The 27,243-nt window shown below is 42.5% G+C and overlaps 1 protein-coding gene across 1 annotated transcript; it reads left to right on the forward strand.

The window, feature by feature from the left end:
- Positions 1 to 1,194: 1,194 nt before the first annotated feature.
- TMEM164 (transmembrane protein 164) lies at positions 1,195 to 26,331 on the forward strand. Its single transcript, XM_069942688.1, has 6 exons — positions 1,195 to 1,835; positions 19,092 to 19,141; positions 20,546 to 20,612; positions 24,401 to 24,479; positions 25,381 to 25,481; positions 25,959 to 26,331. Exons 1-6 carry the CDS (start codon positions 1,458 to 1,460, stop codon positions 26,163 to 26,165), a joined length of 882 nt encoding a protein of 293 aa, XP_069798789.1. The 5' UTR covers positions 1,195 to 1,457; the 3' UTR covers positions 26,166 to 26,331.
- Positions 26,332 to 27,243: the final 912 nt, after the last annotated feature.

Here is a 27,243-nt window from a genome sequence, read left to right on the forward strand (position 1 = left end):
GTGCTTTGCTCAATTTAAACAGGTGGATTTCCGAGCGGAATTTCGCGCGGAATCCACTCAAAAATCCGCCTCTTTTGCTTAGTGTGCATGAGCCCGTAGAATGCAAGGAAGTCAGGACTGTAAACACTTTGCAGGTATTGTTATATGTTTCAGATATCACTACACTATAAGCGATCACTGCCCCTTTGTATGGAGCACAAGGTGTACTGGTAGTATGACCATGAATAAGATCACCATGAGTAGTCACAAAGAACAAATATGGGGGGCGCCATGTTTCAGGTTTCACCAGAGGCAGCAGAACAGCTAGAATCGGCCCTGTGTATGTTGTGGTGGAAACCATGCCGCCTCACAGTGCCCAATAGCTGCCTGATGTCATCACAGCATTGGTAACATAAAGCAGCTATTGAACATTGGGTATGGGCGTGCTTTGGCCCCCATGCCCTCTTTCCTCCAGAGGCGAGGGGCAGCGCAGGGGGGACCTTTTCTGCTCCCCAGATGACAACTTATCATCATACTAAAACAGATCAGTGCCTGTAGCATCCAATCAGATTTCATCTGTAATGTTTTTCAAATGCCGCTTGGGAACTGAAGGTTGGGATCTTAAAGATGAGCTGTGATTGGTCAGATAGTCCTGATTTTAGTGATATTGATAGATCAGGGTCTTTGTTACCCATAGCAACCCCACTCTTTGAGCCAGAACAGTTAGAGAAAGTAAATAAAAGTTCCAGTTGGTTGCTATGGGCAACAATACATAGGGTACAATTTTATAAGACTCTTGCCTATAGCAACCAATTACAGCACAATAATATAAAATGAAAGCTGAACTCCAATTGGTTGCTAAGGGCAACAGTCTTTTAGGCAGCTTCCTATTTCTTTCAGACACCTTAGGTCAGGCTTCACCAACCTGTAGCTCTCCAAGCATGCTGGGAGTTGTAGTTTTACAACAGCTTGAGAGCCCCAGGTTGGGGAACATTGGCGGATAAATGCGGCCGCCATCCGCACACATAACGCCCGGTGTGAACCCGGGCGTCATTCAGGAGCATTCACAACAATAAGCGGATAAACGGCCTATGACGTCACAAAGGAGGGCGGGGCTTGGTAGAAGTAGCTCAGCCAATCGGAGTAGCCGCCGAGCCTGGCCGTGCTTGAGGCTGTGAGCGGGGTGATGCGCGGGGTCCCCAGTGTTCTCGGGCAGAGTGAGGAGGCGAGCACTAGGGGGCGCACGCTTCCCGGCGAGCTCCTTCCTCTTGTCTCTCATCGCTTTGTGACGCGCCCGGAGCTCACACAGCCGCCACATCCATGTAATACACGTCCATGTAGGCGAGTGTGGGTGTCCTCCGGCCGCCGTCTCCTCACACCCCGACACCCCACACGTGCGCCCTCCTTCTGCCGCCGCCATCTTCCTCGTCCCTCCCTCTCCTCCCGCCCTGGCTGAGACAATCCGGGCCGGGCATTTGATGTTCCGTCAGGAAGGCAGCGTGCTGCGATTACTGAGTGACAGGAGCATGTCCCGCTACACTGACTGGTTATACGGAGGGGTGGACCCCAGCCTGGCCGGCAATGGGGGCCCCGAGTGTGCCGCCTTCCTGCCCCCCACCCAGAGCCTGCTGGAGAGCCTGGTGCTGCTGCTGGTCTCCGTGCTGGAGATCGGGCTGTCCCTGCGGAGGATCACCGGGGGCGAGCTGCCTGCTGTCACCGCCCGCCCGGACAGCCTGGCCAAGAACGCCCTGCTGGGGGCGCTGTGCCTCACCTTCGGGGTGGAGGTGGGCTTCAAGTTCGCCACCAGGACTGTCATCTACCTGCTGAACCCCTGTCATGTGGTCACCATGCTACAGGTCAGTACCGTGCCCACCCACAGACTACTGCTCCCAGCATGCACACTGGGGGGCTGGAGACAGCAGAGGGGCTGACATCTGGGTGCAACAAGCGGCTCTCAGCCATTATAATGTGTCTGTCTGCAGGGGGCGCTGTCCTATACACATCTGCTGGCCCCCATCTGTGGCCCTAGTGTACTGTATACTGGGGATGTGTCACCTGAGCATCACTGGGCAGACTGGTTCCTCAGCCATGCCACTGTGTGCCCAAAGGATGTGCAGCTGGCACCACATGCCACAGCGCCCATAGTCGTCATGTAAAGGCCTGTTCACACTGGGCGGTTACCATAATGATTTCCTGGAAACCAGTCAGAGCTATCTGGCAGACCTGGTTGCTTTGAAGGTTGGTAAGGCTGTGCTCACGCCTGCTTGGCTGGTAAGGCTGTGCTCCCGCCTGCTTGGCTGGTAAGGCTGTGCTCCCGCCTGCTTGGCTGGTAAGGCTGTGCTCCCGCCTGCTTGGCTGGTAAGGCTGTGCTTCCGCCTGCTTGGCTGGTAAGGCTGTGCTCCCGCCTGCTTGGCTGGTAAGGCTGTGCTCACGCCTGCTTGGCTGGTAAGGCTGTGCTCACGCCTGCTTTCTCATTTCCGCTGCTCTGGTGGCAAAGGCACTAGTATTACAGGGGCCTGTACAGGTTCCATCAGGGTGTCCATGGTAATCAATACAGTGATTACTGACAGATCTTTGAAGGAAGCCAACACCAGGAACAGACTAAACAGGGATTAGGTCATAAAGGAAAGACTGACATTTCTCTTCTTTTCAAATCCATTCCTGGCTTTGGCTTCCAATATCTGTCAGATAAATCTCTCTGTGTAAACACACCATTAGGGTCCATTTACACAGAAAGATTATCTGCAAAAGATTTGAAGCCAAAGCCAGGAATTGATTTGAAAAGAGGAGAAATCTTAGGGCCCTATTCCACCGGACCATTATCGTTTGCATAATTAACGATCTCAAACGACCGATACTGCAAAAGACCTGAAAACGTTCACTCATTTCCATGGAACGATAATCAATACTTATGATCGTATTTGCGATAGTTTTTTCTTCGCTATTGCGTTCGTATCTACTGCGAACGACTGAACGATGTCTTATTCAATGCGAACGATTTGCGAACGTTTTGTGAACAAGCAACGATAACAATATGTCCAGGTCTTGTAAAGCAATCAACGATTTCTCGTTTGGACGTTAATCGTTAACTGCATTTCAACCGAATGATTATCGTTTAGATTCGAACGATTTAACGATAGTCTGAACAATAATCGTACGGTGGAATAGGGCCCTTAGTCTTTCCTTTATGACCTGATCTCTGTTTATAATCTGTTTCTGGCTTTGGCTTCAAATCTTTGGCAGATAATCTGTCAGATAATCTTTCTGTGTAAATGGACCCTAAGCCTGTTCTGTAAATGAGCTATATACTGTACCTTTATGTGCCTTTTCATTTACACAGAGCCATGCCAAATTCTTAAAGGAGAAGTTTGGTTGTTTTTCAAATGTTGCAGTGGAGAAAATAAGCTTACACCTCTTACCTCGCCCCGTGCCCATTTTCCCCCAAGTTGTGATGACGTCATGACTCTCGGCTGATGGACTAGCCGCTCAGCCAATCAGTGACTGGAGCAGCGTCCCTTCCATAGTCACTAAGGCTGTCAATCCGCCAGGTCATGACGTCGGCTCTACTGGAGACCCCGAAGTGGCAATCCAGCAATAGAGAAAAATGAGGGAGAGGTAAGTAGGTATAGTTTGTTATGCCCCCCTCCATGCCCTGCAGTTAAAATAATGTTTCCCTAGGCCAGACTTCTCCTTTGAAGTGACCCTGTCATTTTACCAACATTTTGACAAGTCTCAATCTGTCAGAGATTGGTTGCTCCGGCCTCCACTGAGAATAATGAAAAAGTCAATCAATCAACCAGCTCAACAATCAACATAACGCTGCACGTGTTTTGAACTATATGGGTCTGTTTCAACAGCATATACACTGGTCCGATACAGGTCGGAACGTGTGCAGCAAAGAATAGCGAGTGGCAGGATTCAGTCACCATTGCTATCATTAGAGTAAGCCGGGAGAAGCACTGGGCTGTGTGCTTCATTCTCTGGCATGCTGGAGTCTTCATTCAGTTGCAGGAGACACATGGTGGAGGCCGTATCCTACACAACTGGATGGAGATTGCAGTGAGATGATTGAGCACTCTGACCCTGACTGATCAAAGCTTATGTCTCTGTGACATGTCAAACATTGTGGTAAATGGTAGGGCAAGTTATCACTCCTGGCGTAATTATGGTGAGGGTAAATGGTCGCCCTGCTTTCTTAGCAGGTGGCTCCATTTGCCTTATACAATGCTGGCACTGCTCCTCTCTAAAGGAACTAGTCCATTCACACAATTCCTGTCATGCAGACTTTCTCAATATAAAACGCTCATGAAGTAGCATGGAGAAAGTCGCTGGTCGCTTGGAGAGCATTGGGGACCAGAACCAGCATTTTATTGGGCAAACTGAGCTGGTGCTACATGTTCATTCTTTGGACAGAGGGCGTACCCCACCCGTGCATAGAATGGGGTCTATGACACGGGCGGAGACCCGCACACCCACCTCAGTCCGCCGGCGGGTGCGAGCTGCAGAATGTGCAACGGGTTATCCGTCGCCATTCCGCAGTGTGCATGCACCCTCACAGTGAAATTCTGGGACTAGAATATTTGATTGTGACAGCATTTTTTTGTCCTTTGCTGATCAGCTGAATCCCTGGACAGCGCCTCCCTTCTTTACCAGACACCACCTGGTGCATTGGTCTTTTGGCTATCTGGTACTAAAGCTCAGTCCCTTTCACTTGAATAGGATTAAGCTTCTTAGAGCTGTAATACCTGGCAAGGCCTCAACCAGATCTATAGCACTCCTGTGCCTGGTAAACAGTTCAGCTTGTTGCTCTTCATATAGACAGTGCTGTCAATGGGGCCTGAACCTGAGGCTGTCCCACTGAGGCCTGTGCACCCAAATCCATGGAGCAGTGGCTCCAATGTGAATACAGATGGTGCAGGTCATTGACAGTGCTCACAAGTCGGGAGTCAGATATTGATGGATAATCTGACGGATATACCATAGTTTTTTTTTAATCTTCAACAGGTGTTTCCATGACTAAAATACCTAATTGTTGCATATTCTTCAGCAGCTGTATATACGTGTAGTGATATAAGGAAGCATTGCTGCTTGGTGAGAACATTGCCATGTGTACAGTACCTGACAGTGTCAGTATGGCAGCACACGGAGGCCGGCAGATCTGGGAGCCGTACTGTGTGTGGGTTGGCTGCAGGCTGCGTCATGCGCCTCTACCTTGTGCGTGGGGCATAAAGCTTTATTTGCAGCATCTGACTCATGTTTACCATCCGCGCTCATCATTCCCCTTCACACTAAGTTACAGGAATATCATCTTACAAACCATTAGACAACTCCAATAAATATCCCCAAAACTGTATTGATCCTGCTTCTTGCTCAGCCTTATATTGTGACCAGTAAAAAGCTAAGCCTATATTGGATGAATTCCTGCCTATAATGGATGAATTCCTGCCTTATTTCTGCATTATTTTTAGAGCTTGATAAAATACAGTACACCTAATTGTTTAAAATTTTGAAAATTAAAAAATCTGCAACAGGATCACATGTGGGACCCCTGTCCACAGTAGTGGCTGTACAGAACTGTGTGCCCAACCCGTACACACAGTACAGTCAGCCAGGTGCTCCTACCTATGTTGCATATATATGGTTATTGTATTATATGATGAAATTCTATAAGAAAAAAGCTCCAATTCAACGCTTGGTATATGGATTTGTTTGCGGTCTTTGTGTTGCTGTTTTAAGTATTTCTGGTGCTATGGTTACTTGTTGGGCAGCCTTGTATGTGTGCCTCCGCCAAGGATGTACTTTTGGCGATGGACCAGTGATGTATATTTGGCACACAGCGGCATGGGCCATTATGTACTTCGTTTTTCCTTGGGTATAATATTATTCAGTATTCCAAGGCCTCATATTATACGTTGGAAATGATTACATAAGAGAACCCCCTGTATGTGCTGCTATATGATGCTTCTGTGAGCAATGCCGCTAGATAATACAATACTCTGTCCAGTCCTGGGAGATCAAACCAGCCAGGACCTGATCCTTCCCCGACACTAAATATATAAAGTAATGTTATATTACATATTATAGAGGATGTTTCAGCAATTTCTGCAAGAAGCACATACATTGGGCTGTATACTGTACATTGACTATAATGGGACACTCTGCCACCAATGATATTTGTGGGAATTTTTCTTGACAGCAGATGTCTGCACTACTACTGTATCACACCGTCCTTGAGAACTGCACATGCTTACAAGAAGGAAATCCCACTTCCTACAAGTGTGTGAACCGCATGTTCAGCTGATAGTGTTTCCCGTCTCAGATTCCACACAACTTATCACTGTCTGTGCGCGTTCACTACTAGGAGCAGCTGTATGTTACACATTGGTAGCATAGGACATTTGTTTACTATGTAGTGTACCAAAATGGATATAGCTCAGCTCAATTCAAATCAATAGCTGAATTGTAATGGGGACGGGTTTGGTGCTGTTTTCACAAGCTAGAAACTGTGCCTCTTAAACAGCTGAATAACCCCTTTATAGACGCTGTCACACAGGTCATAAGCTGCAGAGCTACACAGAAACCACATGTATGTTTACCTGCTGTGGGGAATTTTTAAAAGGGTTATTTAGGATTAGAAAAACATGGCCGCTATAAGCCTGGGAATAGAGCGATTTTAAGGAACATATATTTGTTACCAATGGTTTGAATTTTTTTAAAGCCATCAGATAAAAGAAAAGTTATACATGTTACATGTAATCGTAATGACTTGAGGAACATGCATAACAAGTCAGTTTTAGCATAGGGCGAACGGCGTAAATGCAAAACTCCCCGAAATCCAAACAAATTCCTTTTTTTTTTTTTTTTTTTTTTTCAATTTGACAGCGCAAATGATTTTTTTTCTGGTTTTGCAGCATATTTTATGGAAAAATAAAGACTGTCATTGCAAAGTACAATTGGTTTCGCAAAAAATAAGGGCTCATATGGGTATCTCGGTGAAAAAATGCAAGCGCTATGGACTTTTAAACATAAAGTGGAAAAAGCAAAAGTGCAAAAACGAAAATTGGCTTTGACCTTAAGGAGTTAAGGGGAACCTGTCACCATAGTGTAGGGTGTGTACACAGTCTTTTGGCCCTGTCAGTTCTGTATTGGCCAATGCATAGTCATGAGTTTTATTGTAGTGCATCACTTCAGTGTCATTTATTATTAAGACTATAATGAACCAGTAAAAAACAAAAATGCTTTTCCTGTGAATAAGAAGCTGGTATGTAAAAAGCCAACTTCAGCTCCTAATTAAAAAAAAAACAAAAAAAACAAAAAAACTAGATGAATAAAAACTAACATAAAGTGCAAAGCATGCTGTGGTCAGTTCAGCATGATGTCTGAGGGGACAGGATGCGTGCGGTCTGCACAGCGTGCTTCTGGGTGTATTTTGGGTGACTGATCCCTCTTATGCTACGTTTAGACAGAGCTATAATTCACCCAATTGATTGTTTAACGATTTTGAAGCAACAATTTGGTTTTTTTTATAACGATCAGCGTTTAGACAAATCGTCAGAAAAATCGTTAGAAAATTTTTACGAAAAATTGTTATTGCGATCAATTTTAAGATATTTTAATTGCACCAGGCAGTTATAATACGTCACAGTAGGAGGTTAGTTTCAGCACAACGATGTACTATAACTGCGCTGCTTCAGATGCTCGCTGTTTACACAAACAGTAACCGGGAGCCGCAACGAAACTTTAGTTTAGGGGGTCCAGCATTGGCAATTGCTGGCATTGATGGATCGGTAATGGTAATCGGTATGGTAAAAAATACATAGGATTACAATTAAAATCTCTGCAAAGAAAATGCTAATTTGCACTTTTAACTATTACTTTGCAGTTGTTCCTGTGAAATGCCTTAAGGGTTAAAAAACTGTATGAGTGTAAATTTGAATACTTGAAAGGGTGAAGATTTCAAAATGGGGTAAATGATGGGGGTTTCCTGTATACAGGCCTCTAAAACAGAGCTTCTCAAACTTTTTCTACTGGAGCCTCACCCAACAGATCAAGGCAATGCCTGGGCCTCACCGGACTGACCAAGAGGGTGCCTGGGCCTCACCATCTGCGGTGAAAGTCCATTTAAAAGCTGAAAATAATACTAGGGCTACCTTTCACCCATCTCCCAAGCTCTATATACTAATAAAGCAAGTACAAAATAAATGTTGCTAAAATGGAGATTTTTGCAAACAGCAAAAGGAATGTGCAGATCATAGTTGTCTTGTGAAAACTGGCTCCTCAGCTGGGCCTCACCAACAACTAGGGGGCGCCTCACTGGTGAGGCCCGCCTCACAGTTTGAGAAGCACTGCTCTAAAATATACTCCAAAATTGAACTGGTGCCTGAAGAATTTCTCCGTTTGAAATTTTCATGAAGAATTTGAAAATTACTACTAAACATTTACGGCCTCTCACATCCTAAAAAAGTAAAAGCATGGTCACCAAATGCTGTTAATATAAAGTAGACATGTTATAGATATGAATTAATAATTTATGTAGTATTATTATTTTCCTTATTGACAGACTTTCAAATGTTGGGAAATGCAATTTTTTTTTACATTTTTCACAACATTTTGGAGTTTTTCACAAAAAAATTCTAAAATTATAAACCTAAATTTACCACTAACATAAAGTAGAATATGTCAGGAAAAAAACAATCTTGGAATGACAAGGATCGGTAAAAGCATTCCAAAGTTATTGATTCTTAAAATAACACATGTGATATTTGACAAATTTGGCCGTGTCATAAACTCCAAAACTGGCTGTGTCCCCTAAGGGTTAAGCACATCTTTCACATAGGGTGAATCTTTGAAAGACTGTTTACACAAAGCGATATGCGAATTTTTAGCCAACGATGAACGACGATTTAAGAACATGAAAGATTCCTCGCTCATCGCTTGATTGTTTGCTGTGTTTACACGGAACGATTATCGCTCAAATGCGATTGTTATTGCGAAAATTCTAACGATAATCGTTCCGTGTAAACGCAGCATAAGGAGAGGTTCCTTAGGGTGGGAAGCGTTATCTGGGGGTCACCCACTTTAATAGATTGGGATAGACTGTGCTAGGACAGATTCTGTTCTGCAGCTTCCATGTCAATGGCGGTTTTCCTGGTGGAAATTGTATACTATGGCATCCATAGAATTCAGAGTATGCATTGAATGCATCATGCACAAGAAGAGTTGGAATGCTTCCCACATGACTTTAAATAGGAAGACAAAGCATTGCGTTAAAAACTAGAATGAATGGGTCACGCCGATGTAGGCAATTGCCGCCACCCCTTCTTTTAGCTGAATGTGGGGTCCTAGGGGTCAGTACTTGTCAGATCACACATTGTTGGACCCCTACAGCTCTGTAAACCCTCCCCGATCAGGGTAGAAATGTCACCACAGTAATAATCCCCATCAGATGGGTGGATTTGGCCACCTAGACTAGGCCTCTTTTTATTACATTGCTTTGTTATTTTTAATATATGTGTTGTATGCTCCATAGGGCAGACACGGCATCATACAGGTCACTGGTGGGTCTGGACAGAGGTCTTTTTTTATTTAGCTGATGTCTGATTGTAGTATTCTTCAGGTTCTTTGGATATATATTGAATATCTCTTTTTTTATCATATTGCAAAAGCTGTCAATGTAAATGATTGAAGAACAATGGAGGTTACAGTCCTCAGCTGAAGGATTAGGTGTTCTTGTGTTACATGTATTTAGTGGCTTGGCTTCCTCTATAATTCTGTGTAGGAAGGGGCAGTGTAATGACGGACAGCACGTTCTTACTTTGGTAGCTATATAAACTATAAGTGGTGCAATGCACTAAACTGTCAGCATGCCAGGGTGCTGGAATACAGTGGTGTCTTAACAGTGTAAAGAATATATTAATCTTTTATCAATTATATACAATGTGGTGGATACATATACAGAAAAAAAAAATCAGACATTTCATAATATTTCAAACTAATGATCAGTGCAAGTAATAGGAGTAAGTGTGCTGGTCACAAGAGCTTCTGCAGAAACTGGCTGGTGCCTGGTTCATGTAGTGTAGGGGATATTCAGGAGGATATGTACCATGTAGACAACCTACCATATGTCCTTCCAGTAGTTTGGGGTATCAGGATGGCCCTTTAATGTACACTACCCTACCCTGCGACCAGTTACCTGTGTAGCCCTAACAGCACAGTAAACCACATTTACTAGTCCCCTGTCCCCTACTACCTAATAATCTACCAAATGTTTGTAAGAATGAGGGGTTTATGGAAAACAATACAACACAATACAGACTATACAGGTTTGGTTTGTTGTCTGTTACCATGGAATCCTATAGATCTATATAGGAGCTGTAAGCGCACTTTTTGCAGTTAACTTTTCATTTTAGATTTATTTCAGCTATTAAAAATAGTTGTGAAGGTGGACTTAGCTTGTAAGTTGACTAAGTATACTATAGATATACTATAAGGCTATGTTCACACTACGTAAGTTTCGTAATAATTATGGCTGTGATTACTACAGAACTTACGTATTGCTACACATGGTATACACTCACCCCGGGATCCCTAGCGGCGCTGCAAGAAACTGACATGTCAGTTTTCTGCGGCCGCTATCCCGTGAATAGCGGCTGCAGAAAACCTGTCAGTGCACACTGACCGCACGGTCCATTGTAAGCAGCCGGGAATTCGGATGTGGGCGCTCACTGATGCACCCGCTATCTGTCTCATTATCTCATCAGACCCGATGTCAGGCCACAACTTCTTATACCAGTGTGAACCCGGCCTTTCTGTGCCAGCTCCTTGTGTTCTCTCTGGAGATAAGCCGCCACCCAGCCTGATAGGAAAGCCATGTCAGGTGTGTTCCTGTATGGGTGTGGTGTGTCCATCTGTCACTGTTTCCAGTATATAAGTCTAGGGCCTGATGGCTCTGCTTGCCTTCTAGCATTTATTGCCAGCAAAAACATTGTACTCGCAGTAAGTGTGTGGGCAGATTTCTAGGTGCATTTTTAAAGGGTTATTTCACCAGTTAGGAGTTAGCGGGAGGAAACCATTTCTGCTACAGGGAACTGGGGTTTTGTATGAATTGAGATGAATGGCTTTCAAGTTCACCAGAGCATTCTGAAGTATAGTATATGTGTTCAGGTCAATATTGTGGCTGGTGCACTTGAGGCCTGTTCAGGTCACTATTATGGCTGGGGCACTCGAGGACTGTTCTGGTCACTATTATGACTGGGGCACCCGAGGACTGTTCAGGTTACCATTATGACTGGGGCACCGAGGACTGTTCTGGTCACTATTATGACTGGGGCACCCGAGGACTGTTCTGGTCACTATTATGACTGGGGCACCCGAGGACTGTTCTGGTCACTATTATGACTGGGGCACTTGAGGACTGTTCTGGTCACTATTATGACTGGGGCACCCGAGGACTGTTCAGGTTACCATTATGACTGGGGCACCTGAGGACTGTTCTGGTCACTATTATGACTGGGGCACCCGAGGACTGTTCTGGTCACTATTATGACTGGGGCACCCGAGGACTGTTCTGGTCACTATTATGACTGGGGCACCCGAGGACTGTTCTGGTCACTATTATGACTGGGGCACCCGAGGACTGTTCTGGTCACTATTATGACTGGGGCACTCGAGGACTGTTCTGGTCACTATTATGACTGGGGCACCCGAGGACTGTTCTGGTCACTATTATGACTGGGGCACTCGAGGACTGTTCTGGTCACTATTATGACTGGGGCATCCGAGGACTGTTCTGGTCACTATTATAGCTGGGGTAACCAGATAACTGTTCAGGTCATTGTTGTGGCCCAATAAGAAGAAATATGTGAAGAGGTGAGTCCAGAGAGCTCAAAGGAGACATTTGTTGTATACAATGAATATGATAAACATTATGTATTGTGTAATATTTCTCCATTGTTCTGCCGGTCACTTTCTGTCAGTATTGTCTATGTGCATTTGTTTACCTGACAGTTCTATAGTAAAGAGCTGACATTGTGCACAATGGTCTGTGGTTTGGCAGATATACCTGTGTACTGTCATATCAACGGTAGGCTTAGCTAATACTTACACATGTTTATTTTCTCTCTTTATACCTCCCATAAAGGTGTATGGAGGAGCTGTGTATACTCAGCCACTGCCCCATATATTCTTTGTCACACAGCTGGATTACAGTATGTAGAGGTTATGACCCAGCTGTGTTATCCATCTCTATGCTGTTCTGGTAAAAAAAATAAAGAATGTCATTCTGTCCCCCAGCTGGTGGCACAGAGTTGGGAATATCTGAATGTAATTGTGGTAAATGGTGTACAATAGGAATTGTATCAACTCTGACTAGATAAACACTGGAATATCCAATAGTATAACTCATGATAAAAAAATACAGATATATTACTCAGCAAGTAAATGGGAAACCGTCTTATCAGTCTACATTTCCCGTTTTGCCGGGAAAGTTTGGACCTCATTATTACCCAACTTCTCTCTCCCCTCCCCCCCCCCCTCCAGTATTTAGTTGTAGGAGACAGCAGAGCAGAGTGCTTTATTCTACACTCACCGGCCACTTTATTAGGTACACCATGCTAGTAACGGGTTGGACCCCCTTTTGCCTTCAGAACTGCCTCAATTCTTGGTGGCATAGATACAACAAGGTGCTGGAAGCATTCCTCAGAGATTTTGGTCCATATTGACATGATGGCATCACACAGTTGCTGCAGATTTGTCGGCTGCACATCTATAATGCGAATCTCCCGTTCCACCACATCCCAAAGATGCTCTATTGGATTGAGATCTGGTGACTGTGGAGGCCATTTGACTACAGTGAACTCATTGTCATGTTCAAGAAACCAGTCTGAGATGATTCTAGTTTTATGACATGGCGCATTATCCTGCTGAAAGTAGCCATCAGATGTTGGGTACATTGTGGTCATAAGGGGATGGACATGGTCAGCAACAAAACTCAGGTAGGCTGTGGCGTTGCAACGATGCTCAATTGGTACCAAGGGGCCCAAAGAGTGCCAAGAAAATATTCCCCACACCATGACACCACCACCACCAGCCTGAACCGTTGATACAAGGCAGGATGGATCCATGCTTTCATGTTGTTGACGCTAAATTCTGACCCTACCATCCGAATGTCGCAGCAGTAATCGAGACTCATCAGACCAGGCAACGTTTTTCCAATCTTCTACTGTCCAATTTCAATGAGCTTGTGCAAATTGTAGCCTCAGTTTCCTGTTCTTAGCTGAAAGGAGTGGCACCCGGTGTGGTCTTCTGCTGCTGTAGTCCATCTGCCTCAAAGTTCGACGTACTGTGCGTTCAGAGATGCTCTTCTGCCTACCTTGGTTGTAACGGTTGGCTATTTGAGTCACTGTTGCCTTTCTATCAGCTCGAACTAGTCTGCCCATTCTCCTCTGACCTCTGGCATCAACAAGGCATTTCCGCCCACAGAACTGCCGCTCACTGGATGTTTTTTCTTTTTCGGACCATTCTCTGTAAACCCTAGAGATGGTTGTGCGTGAAAATCCCAGTAGATCAGCAGTTTCTGAAATACTCAGACCAGCCCTTCTGGCACCAACAGCCATGCCACGTTCAAAGGCACTCACATCACCTTTCTTCCCCATACTGATGCTCGGTTTGAACTGCAGGAGATTGTCTTGACCATGTCTACATACCTAAATGCACTGAGTTGCCGCCATGTGATTGGCTAATTAGAAATTAAGTGGCAACGTGCAGTTGGACAGGTGTACCTAATAAAGTGGCTGGTGAGTGTATATGGAGGATGCAAGGGTAAATTCACACGGGCAGATCGGCTGCGTGTTTAACGTTGCGATAAATCCGCAGAATAAAACGGTGCGAGCAGTCAATGGCAAACTCCACTTGCAGCGTGTTTGTAATGTTTGGTTTGGTCATTGCGGATTAGATGCCAATTTTTTTTTTTTTTTTGTGGGAAACTCGCAGCGGATCCGCCGGTGTGAATTTTCCCTAACAGGAAAAATAACTCTACATGACAGAATATGTTGGAGAAAAAAACCCGCAACAAATATTCCCGTATTCCTATATACAGTACTACACCAGAACCATACTTCTGGGAGAAATTTTAAAGGGACAGTTTCAGGCTTTGGAATTGGATTGTAGCATGGGGTGATGATTTCTCATGGTTTTCTGCTTTTAGTGTACAATGAAGACCCTCTGCATGATTACTATGGATGGTCTTCTTGAAATGTGTGTTTTTTTTTTTTTTTTTTTTTATAAAATCCATCATAATATAGCCAGAGTTTAGGTGTGAGGGCGCTGTGTAGTGTACGCTGGAGTCAGGGCTTGCTGGTTGTGTACGAGGCTGGAGCCGGAGCAGTATCATCACTGGGAGCTATTAGTCCTATTAGAGGATGACATATGCTCTTTTATTGTACGCTGGAGCACAATTCCTTCGGGCCTTGTTGCAGCTTAACATATCGTCTGCCTGTTTTTGTAACCTTTGTGAGATGTTGCTTTATCTAGCGATCATTATATCAGCTGTTGCTAAGCAACTGACTTACAGCGTGCAGCAAAACTTCAACAATTATACAGTTTTGGGGTCTTTTCACATTGCTTTTTGACCACCCATTTTCTGCCAGCGGTGGGAAGGCACCTGTTGTATCACACAGATCTGTAGACCCCTATTTACAAGACAGAGCCCAAAAGAAGGACCTTTTTTTGTTTTTCATACTTTGGGTTTGCAGTGACATAGACTATTCCATACAAGAGTATCTAGTAAAAAAATAATGTATACCATGCGCTATAGTGTAATCTAACATCTTTTGGGATTTCAGGCTTTGTTTCTATGTTCCTAGCATACAGCTGCCAGGAGTCCATAGAGAAATGTGCTCCAAGGACTCGCTACAGATATAATTATGGCTCCATACAGCCTGCGGGATAGCTGTGGCTCTGTATAGTCATATGTTGTTGTATTAGCCTAAACATAGGTTTTTTTACACACCCTGTGAATAAATGTCCATCTTACAAGGCAAATGTTTTTATCCATTTATTTTTCCTAGGGAAAGTGTCAATTGACATGTAGTTTAAAGCGGATGTACCAGCAGTACCATTGAGAAATGATTACCAGGTGACAGGCACACATACACTGTGGTGAATGATCTTGTGAGTGTATTTCAGGTAGGGGATGTGGCCTACCTTAGTTTCTGTGTTTCTAGGGCAAAGGTTATGTATCATGTATTTGTTGCTGGAAGTGGTCACAAGCAGTAGGTCTGGTCTGTGCAACTGAAATCCGAGAGCTTCAAAACCTAAACCGCATCTGACTTGTCTGAAAAAATGTGGAATGAACTGTAGAAACCTGATATGTGCACTGAATGTAAAACAATGTAATACTTCATGGATGGAATGTAATTGTATTATTACTGATTACATAGCACAAGTCTAACTTACAGGGCTATTACAGCCAGGTGCACTGATGGTATATTGCTCATCATAAGGGGTTCATCCACTAAGATGTCTATCCATCATAGGGTTAGAGGGCCATAATGTTTGCCTGAGCCCTGTGGCATCTTCAATCCAGGGGCTATGATGGTACTGCACATTGACTCAATGTGGCTCTTCCATTCTCATGATGGTGAAATCCATGCAGTCAATAACCTATGGTCACTAGGTGTCTGTCTCATTTACTGGAAAACTACAGTCGAGGCTCCGTCACTCAAGCCATTTGATCTTTAGTAGTAGCAGAAAAGAGACCAAATGCAGGAAGTATTCAGTTGCCCCTCTGCTCTGCACAGATTGGCCCAGTTAAGATGAATTCTGATCTTTGACGAGGTAAAATAACAAAAAATTAATTCTGGCTTCCCCTGCAGCTACGGCACTGGGTCACTGCCCATTGACTGAGGTGGCATGCAACTGCTGCCACTGATTGGTTGAGAATGAAAGTTCCTGTTGTGTTGGTTGGCATGGAACCAGGAAAATGGGTCATCACTGGAGGAACAGAAGTGCGGCAGCTGCAGGGGATCAAGGTGGATAGGTATAGCTTGTTTAATAGGGAATCTGTCAGCTGTAATCCATGTCCCTAACTGCTGACACTGTTAGATACTGTTAGGACAAGGAGACACATGGTACCTTTCATATATCCAGCTAGGCTTCCATCAGGTACCATGTATCTCCTTGACCTAAAAGCTATCTAATAGTGTTCATAGTTTAGAACACAAATTACAGCTGACAGATTCCCTTTAATTTTACACCACCCATCAGGAGCATATTTTCCCCCTTGACAATCCTTTTTAATATGCGCATGGTGAGGTGTGGTGCTGGTTTCCAGTATGAACTTGTCTTTATAGTTATTATAAACTTCGGGCTAAGCTCCGCTCCCAGTTTTGTAGCAGCAAGTGCAGTGACTGCAGCATGTGATCCTAGCCTGGAGGTATGTGTCTGCTATGTAATGCCCATCAGCTTCCAAAGTCCATTAGGAAACTTTCCTAGGTGCTAATATCTGGCTTCCTGGACATGATTAAAGTTATTTCCCAGTGATTTCTAGAATGTCTAATCAGTTACCTAATAATTCATTGATTCCTGTATACACATACAGCTTCCTTGTCTTATTACACACAATCGCAGCAGACTTACACACCTACAGTAGTTGCTGGTCAGCTCGCAGGCATATATCCTAAAGTGTGTAGTTATTTAACTTGTGTCGCACAAATCTCTAAAATCATCCCCCCCCCATTGATTGAGGAGGAGAGCAGAATAGAAGATGACTAATAAAAGGACGATTCTTATTCCCAGCATTCCAGAGATCCATTCTTTCTTCAGGTGTGTATATACAAAGCAGATAGGCCCCTCATCCAATACATACTGCCTTATGAGTTCCTGCAAGATCTTACTTAAGCGCAGACTGATCTACTGGGCCTGAAATCCCATCCACTTTAATCCGAATTTTTCCATTGTATTTTCAAACAACATTGGTCATAGTCTGCCTCCATGCAAAGAAAAATGCAGTCTGTATTCAGCCTGTGGTTTGCGACACATACACGGCCTGGATAAACTATATGATTAAGTGCATGAAAGTAGTAAGTCTCATAATACAAATATATTATGGAACTTATTGTGCAAAATAAACATATACTGTAAATTAGTAAAAGAGATTGCTTGTATTGTACGGTAAAACAAATTTGTCATGTTGAATATACTGTCCTTTCTGTGGCCAAAAGATGCCGAGCAGATTGATCTATAGAAGAAAAGATTCAGTAATAAGATGGAATTTATTTATTGAAGTGTGAGGAGTGGACTCACTGACTTTAATGGTTCATCTTAATGTGTCTGAGAGGCCTGGACATTCCTCCTCTGAGTAACGGGAGCCACTTACTGCACCCCTGGGGGAGACGTTCTTACCCCCATGTACCCTGGAAGCAACAGGAGATTTCAAAAATCTTTTCTATTTTTGGAGTGCCACCCGTCTTATGGTTCTGTAATTTTGGAGGCATTATGCCGGAGAGAGAAGTCAGCACCTGTACGCCCCTGTATAGAGAACAAAAACCTGAATCCCAGTCCTCTAATCAAAGTAATGGATAAGGACAGCAAATCCTAAATTAATTTAGGAGGGGGGAGGGGGGATCAAACAAAGTATAATTAAAAATGACACTCAGGGTAAATTAACTATTCCCTATCCCTAGAGCTTATTTTAGTTCAGTTCTTCTTGGGAATAACCGATAATCAACAGACCACTCACTTGCTCTTAGATAACACAAGGAATAATCGGTAGTAATCTCTAAATATTCTTGTAGACACACATCATATTACTGCCTAAAGCAAATAAGGCTGTGTTAGTTGTTTTCTAGCCAAGGTCTGCCCCCCCCCCCCCCCAATAATAATCAAAGGATAGTTTGCTCTTATACAACACAGAGGATGTAAGCTGATAGTCTCTATATTTTCTTGTGGGTACGTATCATATTGCATTACTCTCTCCACATCAGGGCAATGTCTACCACTGTCTATTATTGTGTAGCACTGGAGTAAGACGGCACTCTGCAATGGGTGGTGCTCATAGTAGGCAGCAGTCCTAGCAAGTAGGAAAGGAAAATCCCGATATTCCTTTAATACCATTGTATAGCATCCCATATTTTTTTAACACATGAAATGTCTGGGGAGTGAGGAAGACCATTCTTTTCTCATGTAGGATTTTAGCTTCTCAGCAGTCCTGGATCTAATTTGCTAGTTTTTTTTATTGGCCAAATGCTTTGTGTTGGTGAAAGGTCTGCAGGTCAGTTCAGCACCTGGACTGTTCCTCTGTAGACGTATGGGGTTTAGCATAGTCTTGCTGTTCTATGCAAGGCCTTTCCTTAAAGACATCTGGGTGGGAGCATATGCTCTAAAACCTCTGTATATTATTCAGCATGATGGCTCCTTTCCAGATTCCCATACCATATACCTATATACCACATAGGCAGGAATGCATCCCCATACCATCAGATGTACAGGCTGTACAACTGTGTGCTGATAATGGTCGGTCCCTCTTCTCTGGAGTCCACAGGATGCAGCATCTGTGGTTTCCAAAAGGAATTTCAATTCTGATTCATCTGACCACAGACCAGTTTTCCATTTTGCCTCAGTGCATTTTAAATGAGGAGAAGATGGTGGCATTATTAATCGGCTATTTTTAGACAGCTATTTTATTTTTCTTTTTTTTGCAGATTGGTGAATCTTTGCTTCCGTGAAACTCTGCCTCTAATGTCTAATGTGTTCTCTTTATACCCAGTCATGGGACTTAGTTACCACTTACTTTTTTAGTCTTCTATTGCCCCTATTCCAACTTCTTTTTTTTTTTTTTTTTTTTTTTTTTATAACATGCGTAGCTTCCATCAAGTTCTAAATGAGTTATTCTTTTTCATGACGTGGAAAAATGTCATTTTCAACATCTGATACGCGTTCTATGTTCTATTATGAACGTAAAATTTGGGTCTATGAGATTTGCAAATCATTGCCTTTATGTTTAATCACATTTATGCTGCTCATATCTTATTCTGTGTGTGGGAGGTTTTGCCCTCATAGCTCATTAAAAAAAATGTGAAAGTGAAAGGTAATAACTTTTCTGATTTGCATTGCAGATATTTCTCCTGGCATGTCCCCCGTGTAAAGTTGCCACAGTGGTTTTTAGGTGAGTACTTTACAATATTGAAGATTGAATTGTGATTATATTTCTCCTTTTTATTAACCTGCAGCTTCTTTTCTTTTTAGATTGGGTTTCATTTTCTCACTATTATTACTGTTAAACCTATGAAAATATTACCTGTAATGTTTCATACAAGGACAGCAAGCTGAGATCTTACAGCCAATAACTTTGCAGGGACAAGCCTGGATTACACACTCTTTAAATGTAAAAGAGAACATATCCCACTGAAAATTCATTCCAGTCTGCAGGCATCATGTTCTATAGAGCAGAAGGAGACTGACATGTAGTTATGTAGGAAACATCCAGGAAGATCTGTGTCCTCAATTCATGTAAACCCTTGCTTAATCTATGCTTCATGTAAGTAAGTGGTCCTACAGACTGACAGCTCTCTAACTTCTCATTTATACAGACAGATTTAAGTCCCTGAGTAAGAGCACCCTCTTGACATTTTAGCCTAGATGAGCCGATATTTACATGAACAAGTCACAAGTTATCCTAAATTTTCCCCAAAATAACTATATAATAATCTGCTCATCTCCTGTTAATCTATGAGACGTTGCCTGCAGGTTGGACTGTATTAATAAGACTGGTTCCCTTTAACTCTGTGCAGTCCACCTATGTTCATACATACACATGTCACTGTGAAGTATTTCTAACAGAATTTTATTTCATCTACGTAAACTTTGTTTTGCCATTCAAGATTCAAGACGCTTTTTTTTTTTTTTTTTTTTTTTTTCTTTTCTTCCTTGTGGCAGCGAGAGGATGTTACAAAATGTTTGACATTTAGTGGAAACAACGCTAGCAAACAGCATTCACAATGGATCTTTTATGCACCCAGGGCGCAATGTTTCCACTTCACTCTGTGCCTTTCTCTTGACTGTGCAGGACTGGTGCTACAGGGAATCCCAATTTACAAGTTATATATTGCTCGCCTTAGTGTGACTTGATAGGTTAATAATACTAAAATGCATGCTTAACGTTCTGTCATATTACAGGTATTTTATCTGTGGAAAAACATTATATTATTATGTTACCTTAAATTTTTGTCAGCTGCAGAAGGAAAGATATTGGACCGTGGACCACTGCAAAATTAAGTACATGCGGGTTTTGATGCCATGTGGCAAAATTCTGGTCCCTCAATAATGCCCTGTGTGAATGTGTCCTTACTTCTAGAGGGGACATAAAGACATTGTTGTGCTATGAAAAGGTTAGGGACAATACTATTGTAACCACCAACAAGAACTCTATTCTTATTAAACAAAAGATATCAAATGTTGCAAAGAATTTTGGGAGCTGAGATACATGAGTCTTCAGTACCTATTAAATTGGTTGAACATGTCCTTTCCATACTTAGTCATTGTAACACTGTCGCTGTCTTTCTTTTTGAAGGTTACAGATGCATATGTTGAATGGTGCCCTACTTGCATTGTTATTCCCAGTGCTGAACACACGAATGGTAAGAGATCTATATTAATCTTTGTTATTTATATATTGTTACTCATATACCCCCAAGTTGGTGATTGGAGGAGGGGAACTACAACTTGGCCCTAAAAAGCTAGTCCTCATACAGTTATGTTTGTGTAAATGTTGACTGCTCAGAAGCAGGTGGGACACGGGAAGGGGGGATTCACAGACATAACATACATTACAAAGTAGTATAACTTTGTAATGTGTGTGTTATTCTGTGAATAATTTCTTAGCGCCACACTACCCCTTTAACCCCTTAGCGACCCATGACGTATCTGTCCCTGGTGTCTAGTGGGACGGATCTCCCTAGCCCCCCCCCCCCCCCCCCCCCCCCCAGGATGCGATCGCGGGGGTGGAGATCCGTTCTTCTGCCCGTGCCGGGCCTCAGCGTCGGAATGGCGCTGATCCCGGCTCGGCAATAGATTGCTATGGCCTGCAGCAGGCCATAGCAATCTATGACCGATCTCATCGATCTTTGCTGTGTATATACACAGCATTGATCTCTATGAGAGATCAGTGCTGTCTATATACAAGTCCCCCAGGGGGACTTCTAGTTAAAAGTAAAAATGTTTTTTTATTAATAAAAAAAATCCCTCCCCTATTAAAAGTCCAAATCACCCCCCTTTTCCCATTTTATAAATAAATAAACAAATAAACAAACATGTTTGGTATCACCGCGCACGTAATCGCCCGAACTATTAATCAAATTACTGATCTCGCACGGTAAACGGCGCCAGCGCAAAAAAAATTCCAAAGTGCAAAATTGTGCATTTTTGGTGGCATCAAATCCAGAAAAAATGTAATAAAAAGTGATCAAAAAGTCGTATATGCGCAATCAAGGTACCCATAGAAAGTACACATCATGGCGCAAAAAATGACACCTCACACAGCCCCATAGACCAAAGGATTAAAGCGCTGTAAGCCTGGGAATAGAGCGACTTTAAGGAACATATATCTGTTAACAATGGTTTGAATTTTTTACAAGCCATCAGATAATATAAAAGTTATACATGTTACATATCGTTGTAATCGTAACGACTTGAGGAACATGCATAACCAGTCGGTTTTACCACGGTGTAAATGCAAAACTCCCCGAAATCAAAACAAATTCCTTTTTTTTTTTTCAATTTGACAGCGCAAATGATTTTTTTCCCGGTTTCGCAGCATATGTTATGGAAAAATAATGCCTGTCATTGAAAAATACAATTGGTTTCGCAAAAAATAAGCGCTCATATACGTCTCTAGGTAAAAAAAAATGCAAGCGCTATGGACTTTTAGACATAAAGTGGAAAAAGAAAAGTGCAAAAACGAAAATTGGCTTTGACCTTAAGGGGTTAATGTAGTCCTCTGTCCAGTAGGACCATTTACCGCACTGCACCTCCCCCAGAGAGCTCCCTGGCCGGCCTGCCCCTTCTGATGATTATCAGAGGAGCGGGCCAGCGCTCTGGGTGGCTGAGCAGTACTCCAAACAGCCTTACCTGACAGAGAACTACATTAAAACTGCATGGGAACGGTGCTGAGGATGAAGGTAATAGACATACCTGTACCTTCATCCTCAGCTCCCCCTGCACAGTAAGGAGCTATCAGTGGGTTAGATTTGTCTAACCTGCTGATAGTACCCCTTTGAGGCTATGTTTCCAATACGTACTGATGAGTGCAAACAATGGCCATTGTTGTAAAATCATAGCCGGAATTAATGTTCATGATCACTAAATCCGGCCGTAGTTTTACAAAAAAAGGTTTAGGCTGTTCACTAAAGAACCGCTGATGTTAGTATGTAGTGGTAAGACAGCCTAAAGGTTTATTTTTTACTACAAGATTAAAGTTGTGTCCCGGCAGAGGCTACAAAAAAGCAAAAAAAAAAATAAAATTCTCCCCTTCCCTGATTCCCTGCCATGTCGGTCCCAATTTGCCCAGTTCTGGCTGAGCAGCATTTCCCTTCTTTTTGTTTGATGCACTGGAAGCATTTGCTTAGCTCAGAAGCCTCCTCAGTCTTAAAAAAAAAATCTCTTCTAGAGTAAAACGGACAATAAAGAGGAGACTCTGCAGTGAAACAACCTATGGGAGAGAGGGAGTATGCAGGTTACAGGTTCGCTAGTACTCTGCATGCACAGCTATCTAATGGATGATTGTGATCCTCTTTTATAAAAAATAGTATGCCTTAGGGTCCATTTACACAGAAAGATTCTGCCAAAGATTTAAAGCCAAAACCAGGAATGGATTTGAAAAGAGATCAGATCATAAAGGTAAGACTGAGATTTCTCCTCTTTTCAAATCCATTCCTGGTTTTGGCTTTAAATATTTGGCAGATAAGCTTTCTGTGTAAATGGACACTTATGTTAACTCTCCTTTTATTTAAGATTTTTCATTTTACAAAGACAAAAATTGAATAACATTGCAATGTGACAAGGCACCTTATGGTGCAAACAATGACCCAAGCATGGGTAATATGTCATGTGAAACACATGTATAATAGCCAAAGAAGAAAGAAAGAAGAAAACTACAAAACTTGGTAGAAGGGCCGTACCATCAACGAATATATACCATAGGGGCATGAGTGCAACACAGACACTATAAGTAAATGAACCCTTAGTATGAACTGTGAAGAATCCAGCTATGATGGTGTTCACAAGACGTGTGTGTTATCTGTACTTGTGTGGGTGTAGTCTGGGGACTACAAATAGCTTTGTATTTCTTATTTCCTATTTACCTGAGTGTTTTGCTGAGATCTGGCAGGAGCTGCTTACATCCATAAATTAGCTGTGGTCCGGGGCCTGTGCAGCTGATACTTCAGGATATACTCATGATTTTTGCATTCATAACAATTTACAAGTTGATTACATCAGTTTACAATCCTCTCCAACCCTCCTGTTTGTCAGGAAATGCATGTGGTTTTATGCTTCCAGGGGGGAAATATCCTGCTTTAGGCATAGGGTCCCACTGAAATAGTGACTGAGAAATGGCTATGCATTATAGAGGGGTCTCTCAGGGGTCCAATAACAGCAGTGAGAGCACTACAATCCCATTGTCACCACACTGAGCGGTTATAGGTACCTAGTGAGATGTATTGATTGCACAATTTACGTAAAAAATGATTTGCTTTACTGTCTGGCACATTCTGATCTGTTTCTCAGTCCACATAAATAATGCTGGTAAAGCTTAATTTGTTGCATCTGGAAACAGACAGGTTTATCGCTGCTCTGCCGTCACACATGTGACCTACAGCTCCGTTCTCTCTCAGCTCCAACAATATACTTATCTCTGGAAGAACAAACCAGCAGAATTGTAAATTATACAATATAAAATGATTGTCAAAATCTAGTACAACCTATGTATGTATAGATTTATCATTGTAATCTACAAAGAGGTGTTCTGTGAATCCTTTCTGTATTGGGAGGAGCTGTCGCATGATGTATATGTCAGTAGGCAGCTGCACAGCGGCTGGGAAAAGGTAATAGTAGAGCTGACAGATGTTCTGCTGGTGTGTATGTATAATGGTATTGGGGGGGGGGGCGCAAAGAGCCACAAGCAGCTGTGGTATAGAAACCATTCTGTTGCAGGGAATATAACATGCAATGCATGAAGCCTTTATAGGATGCATTATAGAACCTTACCTATTTAATATTATTGTTGATATTATTTGGTTTGTTTTTCCCCTCTTAATCAGCATACCCAATATGAGAGAAGGACTGAATATTATGCCTCATTCACATTCCTGTCTTGTGGTATTTTTCTTGTTTCTGCATGTAAACTAACTGGATTTTCATGTCATTGCAGTTGCCATTTGAAGTTGAAGTGTATTACATACAGCACATTCTGCTGTATATTGTGCCCATCTACTTACTGAGGAAGGGCGGTACGTTGTTACTTTTTATGTCTACCTTGTAGCTCATGATTTCTCTATGATGTTCAGTTATTATCAGCAGAAGGTATTGGTGATTAAATCAATTTATGATTTGCTTCACACTTCCTTATTCTGTTTTTTACATTCATTTTTTTTTTTACACTTTTTTGACACTAATATGCTAATAGCTTGCAAATCTTTTTCTTCCCCATTTTAAAACCTTGCGTTTTGCTGCCATCTAGTGTTCATTGGTGGAAAGGTTTTGTCGTGTAAATTTCTCTGCATTGTGAATGTGTACAACAAAATCGCTCCATTCCCATGCTTATAGCGCTTTTATCCTTTGGGGCTGTGTTAGGTGTAATTTTTTGCGCCATAATGTGTTCTTTCTATCTGTACCTTTCTATCGGCGATCTCCGCCACTAGACACCAGGGAAGGGTTGCATACGGTAATCGGATGCAGCTGTCCACTTTGACAGCTGCATCCAATTACCTTATTAGCGGGCACATCAATTGGACCGTGCCCGCTAATAGCCGCGGTCCCGGGCTACACGTGGCACCCGGGATTGCGGCGGTTCAGAGCGGGGTCGCCGCGCGGCCCCGTTCTGAACACTTACCGACAACAGGGCGTAAATATACGCCTTTTGTCGTTAAGGGTTTGATAGACAATGGGGGAGATTTATCAAACATGTGTAAAGTGAAACTGGCTCAGTTGCCCCTAGCAACCAATCAGATTCCACCTTTCATTTTCCAAACAGTCTGTGAGGAATGAAAGGTGGAATCTGGTTGCTAGGGGCAACTGAGCCACTTTCACTTTACACCATGTTTATGCCTTTGTGTGTGTTTTTAGTCTATTTTCTCGTTTATTCTTTTGTATGTAATGTTGGGTGTTGATTTTTATTTTTTTTTTTTATAGGTGCCTACACTCCAGAGCCACTTGGTAACTTTTGGTGGGCAATTTTATCAACTGGACTTATGTTTTTCTACCACTTTACCTTCTTGCAGATCCTTGGCTTGGTAAGTACAAAGTATCTGTGGTCGAAAGATTTTTGGATTAACAAATGTTAAGGTATATGTTTCATTAAAAGATAGAATCCCTAAAATTAGGTAGCTGTAGATTCATATCAAGCAGGCCATACACATAATATAACTATTGTCTGAACCCTTATTCAACTAAAGGCCAAATAGAGTGTGACTGGAAACCCCCCGGTCCTGGGACCTGACAAGTTTTAATATTGCTCCATGTAGCTTTACAGAGAAAGATGCTGCACCCCAATCCATGTCTTGTGTCTACATTTATACTCGAACCAGTTTGGGGGTAACTAAGGAGGTTTGTAAACGTTCAGCTTGCAGGCCTTTAGAAGGGGAACTACAGTCGGTGAGAGTGGCGTGACTTCTGTAAGATAAACATAGTTTATTTTATTCATGTGTGACTGTGCTATTCTTGATCTCACATCTTGGCCCTGCTCTCTTGTTTTTGTATCTTATCATTAGATGACTGAGGTGAACCTGAACAACATGTTGTGTCCGGCGATTTCAGATCCTTTCTATGGGCCATGGTATCGTATATGGGCATCAGGACATCAGACACTCATGACCATGGTCCACGGGAAACTTATTGTGGCCCTGTTCTCACCCGGCCTGCCAGGATATAGATTCTTAATGGAGCTAATTCCCTTCTCTGGAAAGAAAGTGGACTGAACGGTCACTACTGGAAGAATCAGTTTTAACCTCTTAACAGCCAAAACAAGCACATGGAGGTTAAAGGGCTACCAGCACTTTCATGATTTAACAGTGTTAAGGACTTCCAATAACAGAACCAAGTGCCCTTACAGAACGGATCACAGTGTCTAACACCTTTCCAAATCTTTTTGGAATGCTTTTTTTTTTTTCTTTTTTTTTTTTTTTTACTTTCAAAATGTTGCTGCCCAATGAGCCAAAATGCTTTTGTTCTAGCAGCAGAAGTCTACCAGAGGGCTATGGTTGCTGGATTGCTCTTGCACAGGAACAGGGAACATAGCTGGTTTTTACACAGTGATCATAGTCTGTTACAAGAATTATTTCATGTATAGATTTTTTTTTTTAAGGATTTTGCTATTCAATACAAACCTGGGTGTCCAGGTATTTGCCTCATAAAAGCCACTGTTGTTTAAATACTCATCTACATAACCATCGTTTAGAAGCTGGGGAAAAAACACACCCCAGTATAATGGTTGCCCTAACTTCAATGAATAATTTTGAATTTGAAGCTTATTACTAAGATTTAACTTTACACAGTGGTATGATAACATATACCTCTACTACCTGCTCATGGTATATTCCTATTAGCGTACTAATAACAATGTCTAATATATACATAGAAACCACATTTCTATCATCTCTAAATGAACCAACTTGCACCATGAATGTAGACTTTGTCAGAAACATATGTATAGCCACAGAGATGAATGATAAATCCAACTCTGCTACACCTGTGAAAGCTGTAGTTTCCAGTCACTTATATTAGGACATACTACTAGGATATACCGGAAATGTATGATCATCTCGTACTTATAAGGTTACAGGGCTCACCACAGGGAGATCTGGTTTATTTCACGCAGCTGATGTTGGTAGAGCAATACGGCTCTAAGGAAATGCCAAATTCATCTTTACAACATCTATAGATGCCACATGTTTTTGACTTGAGATATTCTAGAACTGTGATGTTTGACATGTGTGTGTGATTTATTATTTTCAGGCTGTTGTACCTTTGCGGCTTTTATTTAGTCTTCCTCTAGGC

The sequence above is a fragment of the Dendropsophus ebraccatus genome, chromosome 10, assembly GCF_027789765.1.
Source record: "Dendropsophus ebraccatus isolate aDenEbr1 chromosome 10, aDenEbr1.pat, whole genome shotgun sequence".
NCBI lineage: Eukaryota > Metazoa > Chordata > Amphibia > Anura > Hylidae > Dendropsophus > Dendropsophus ebraccatus.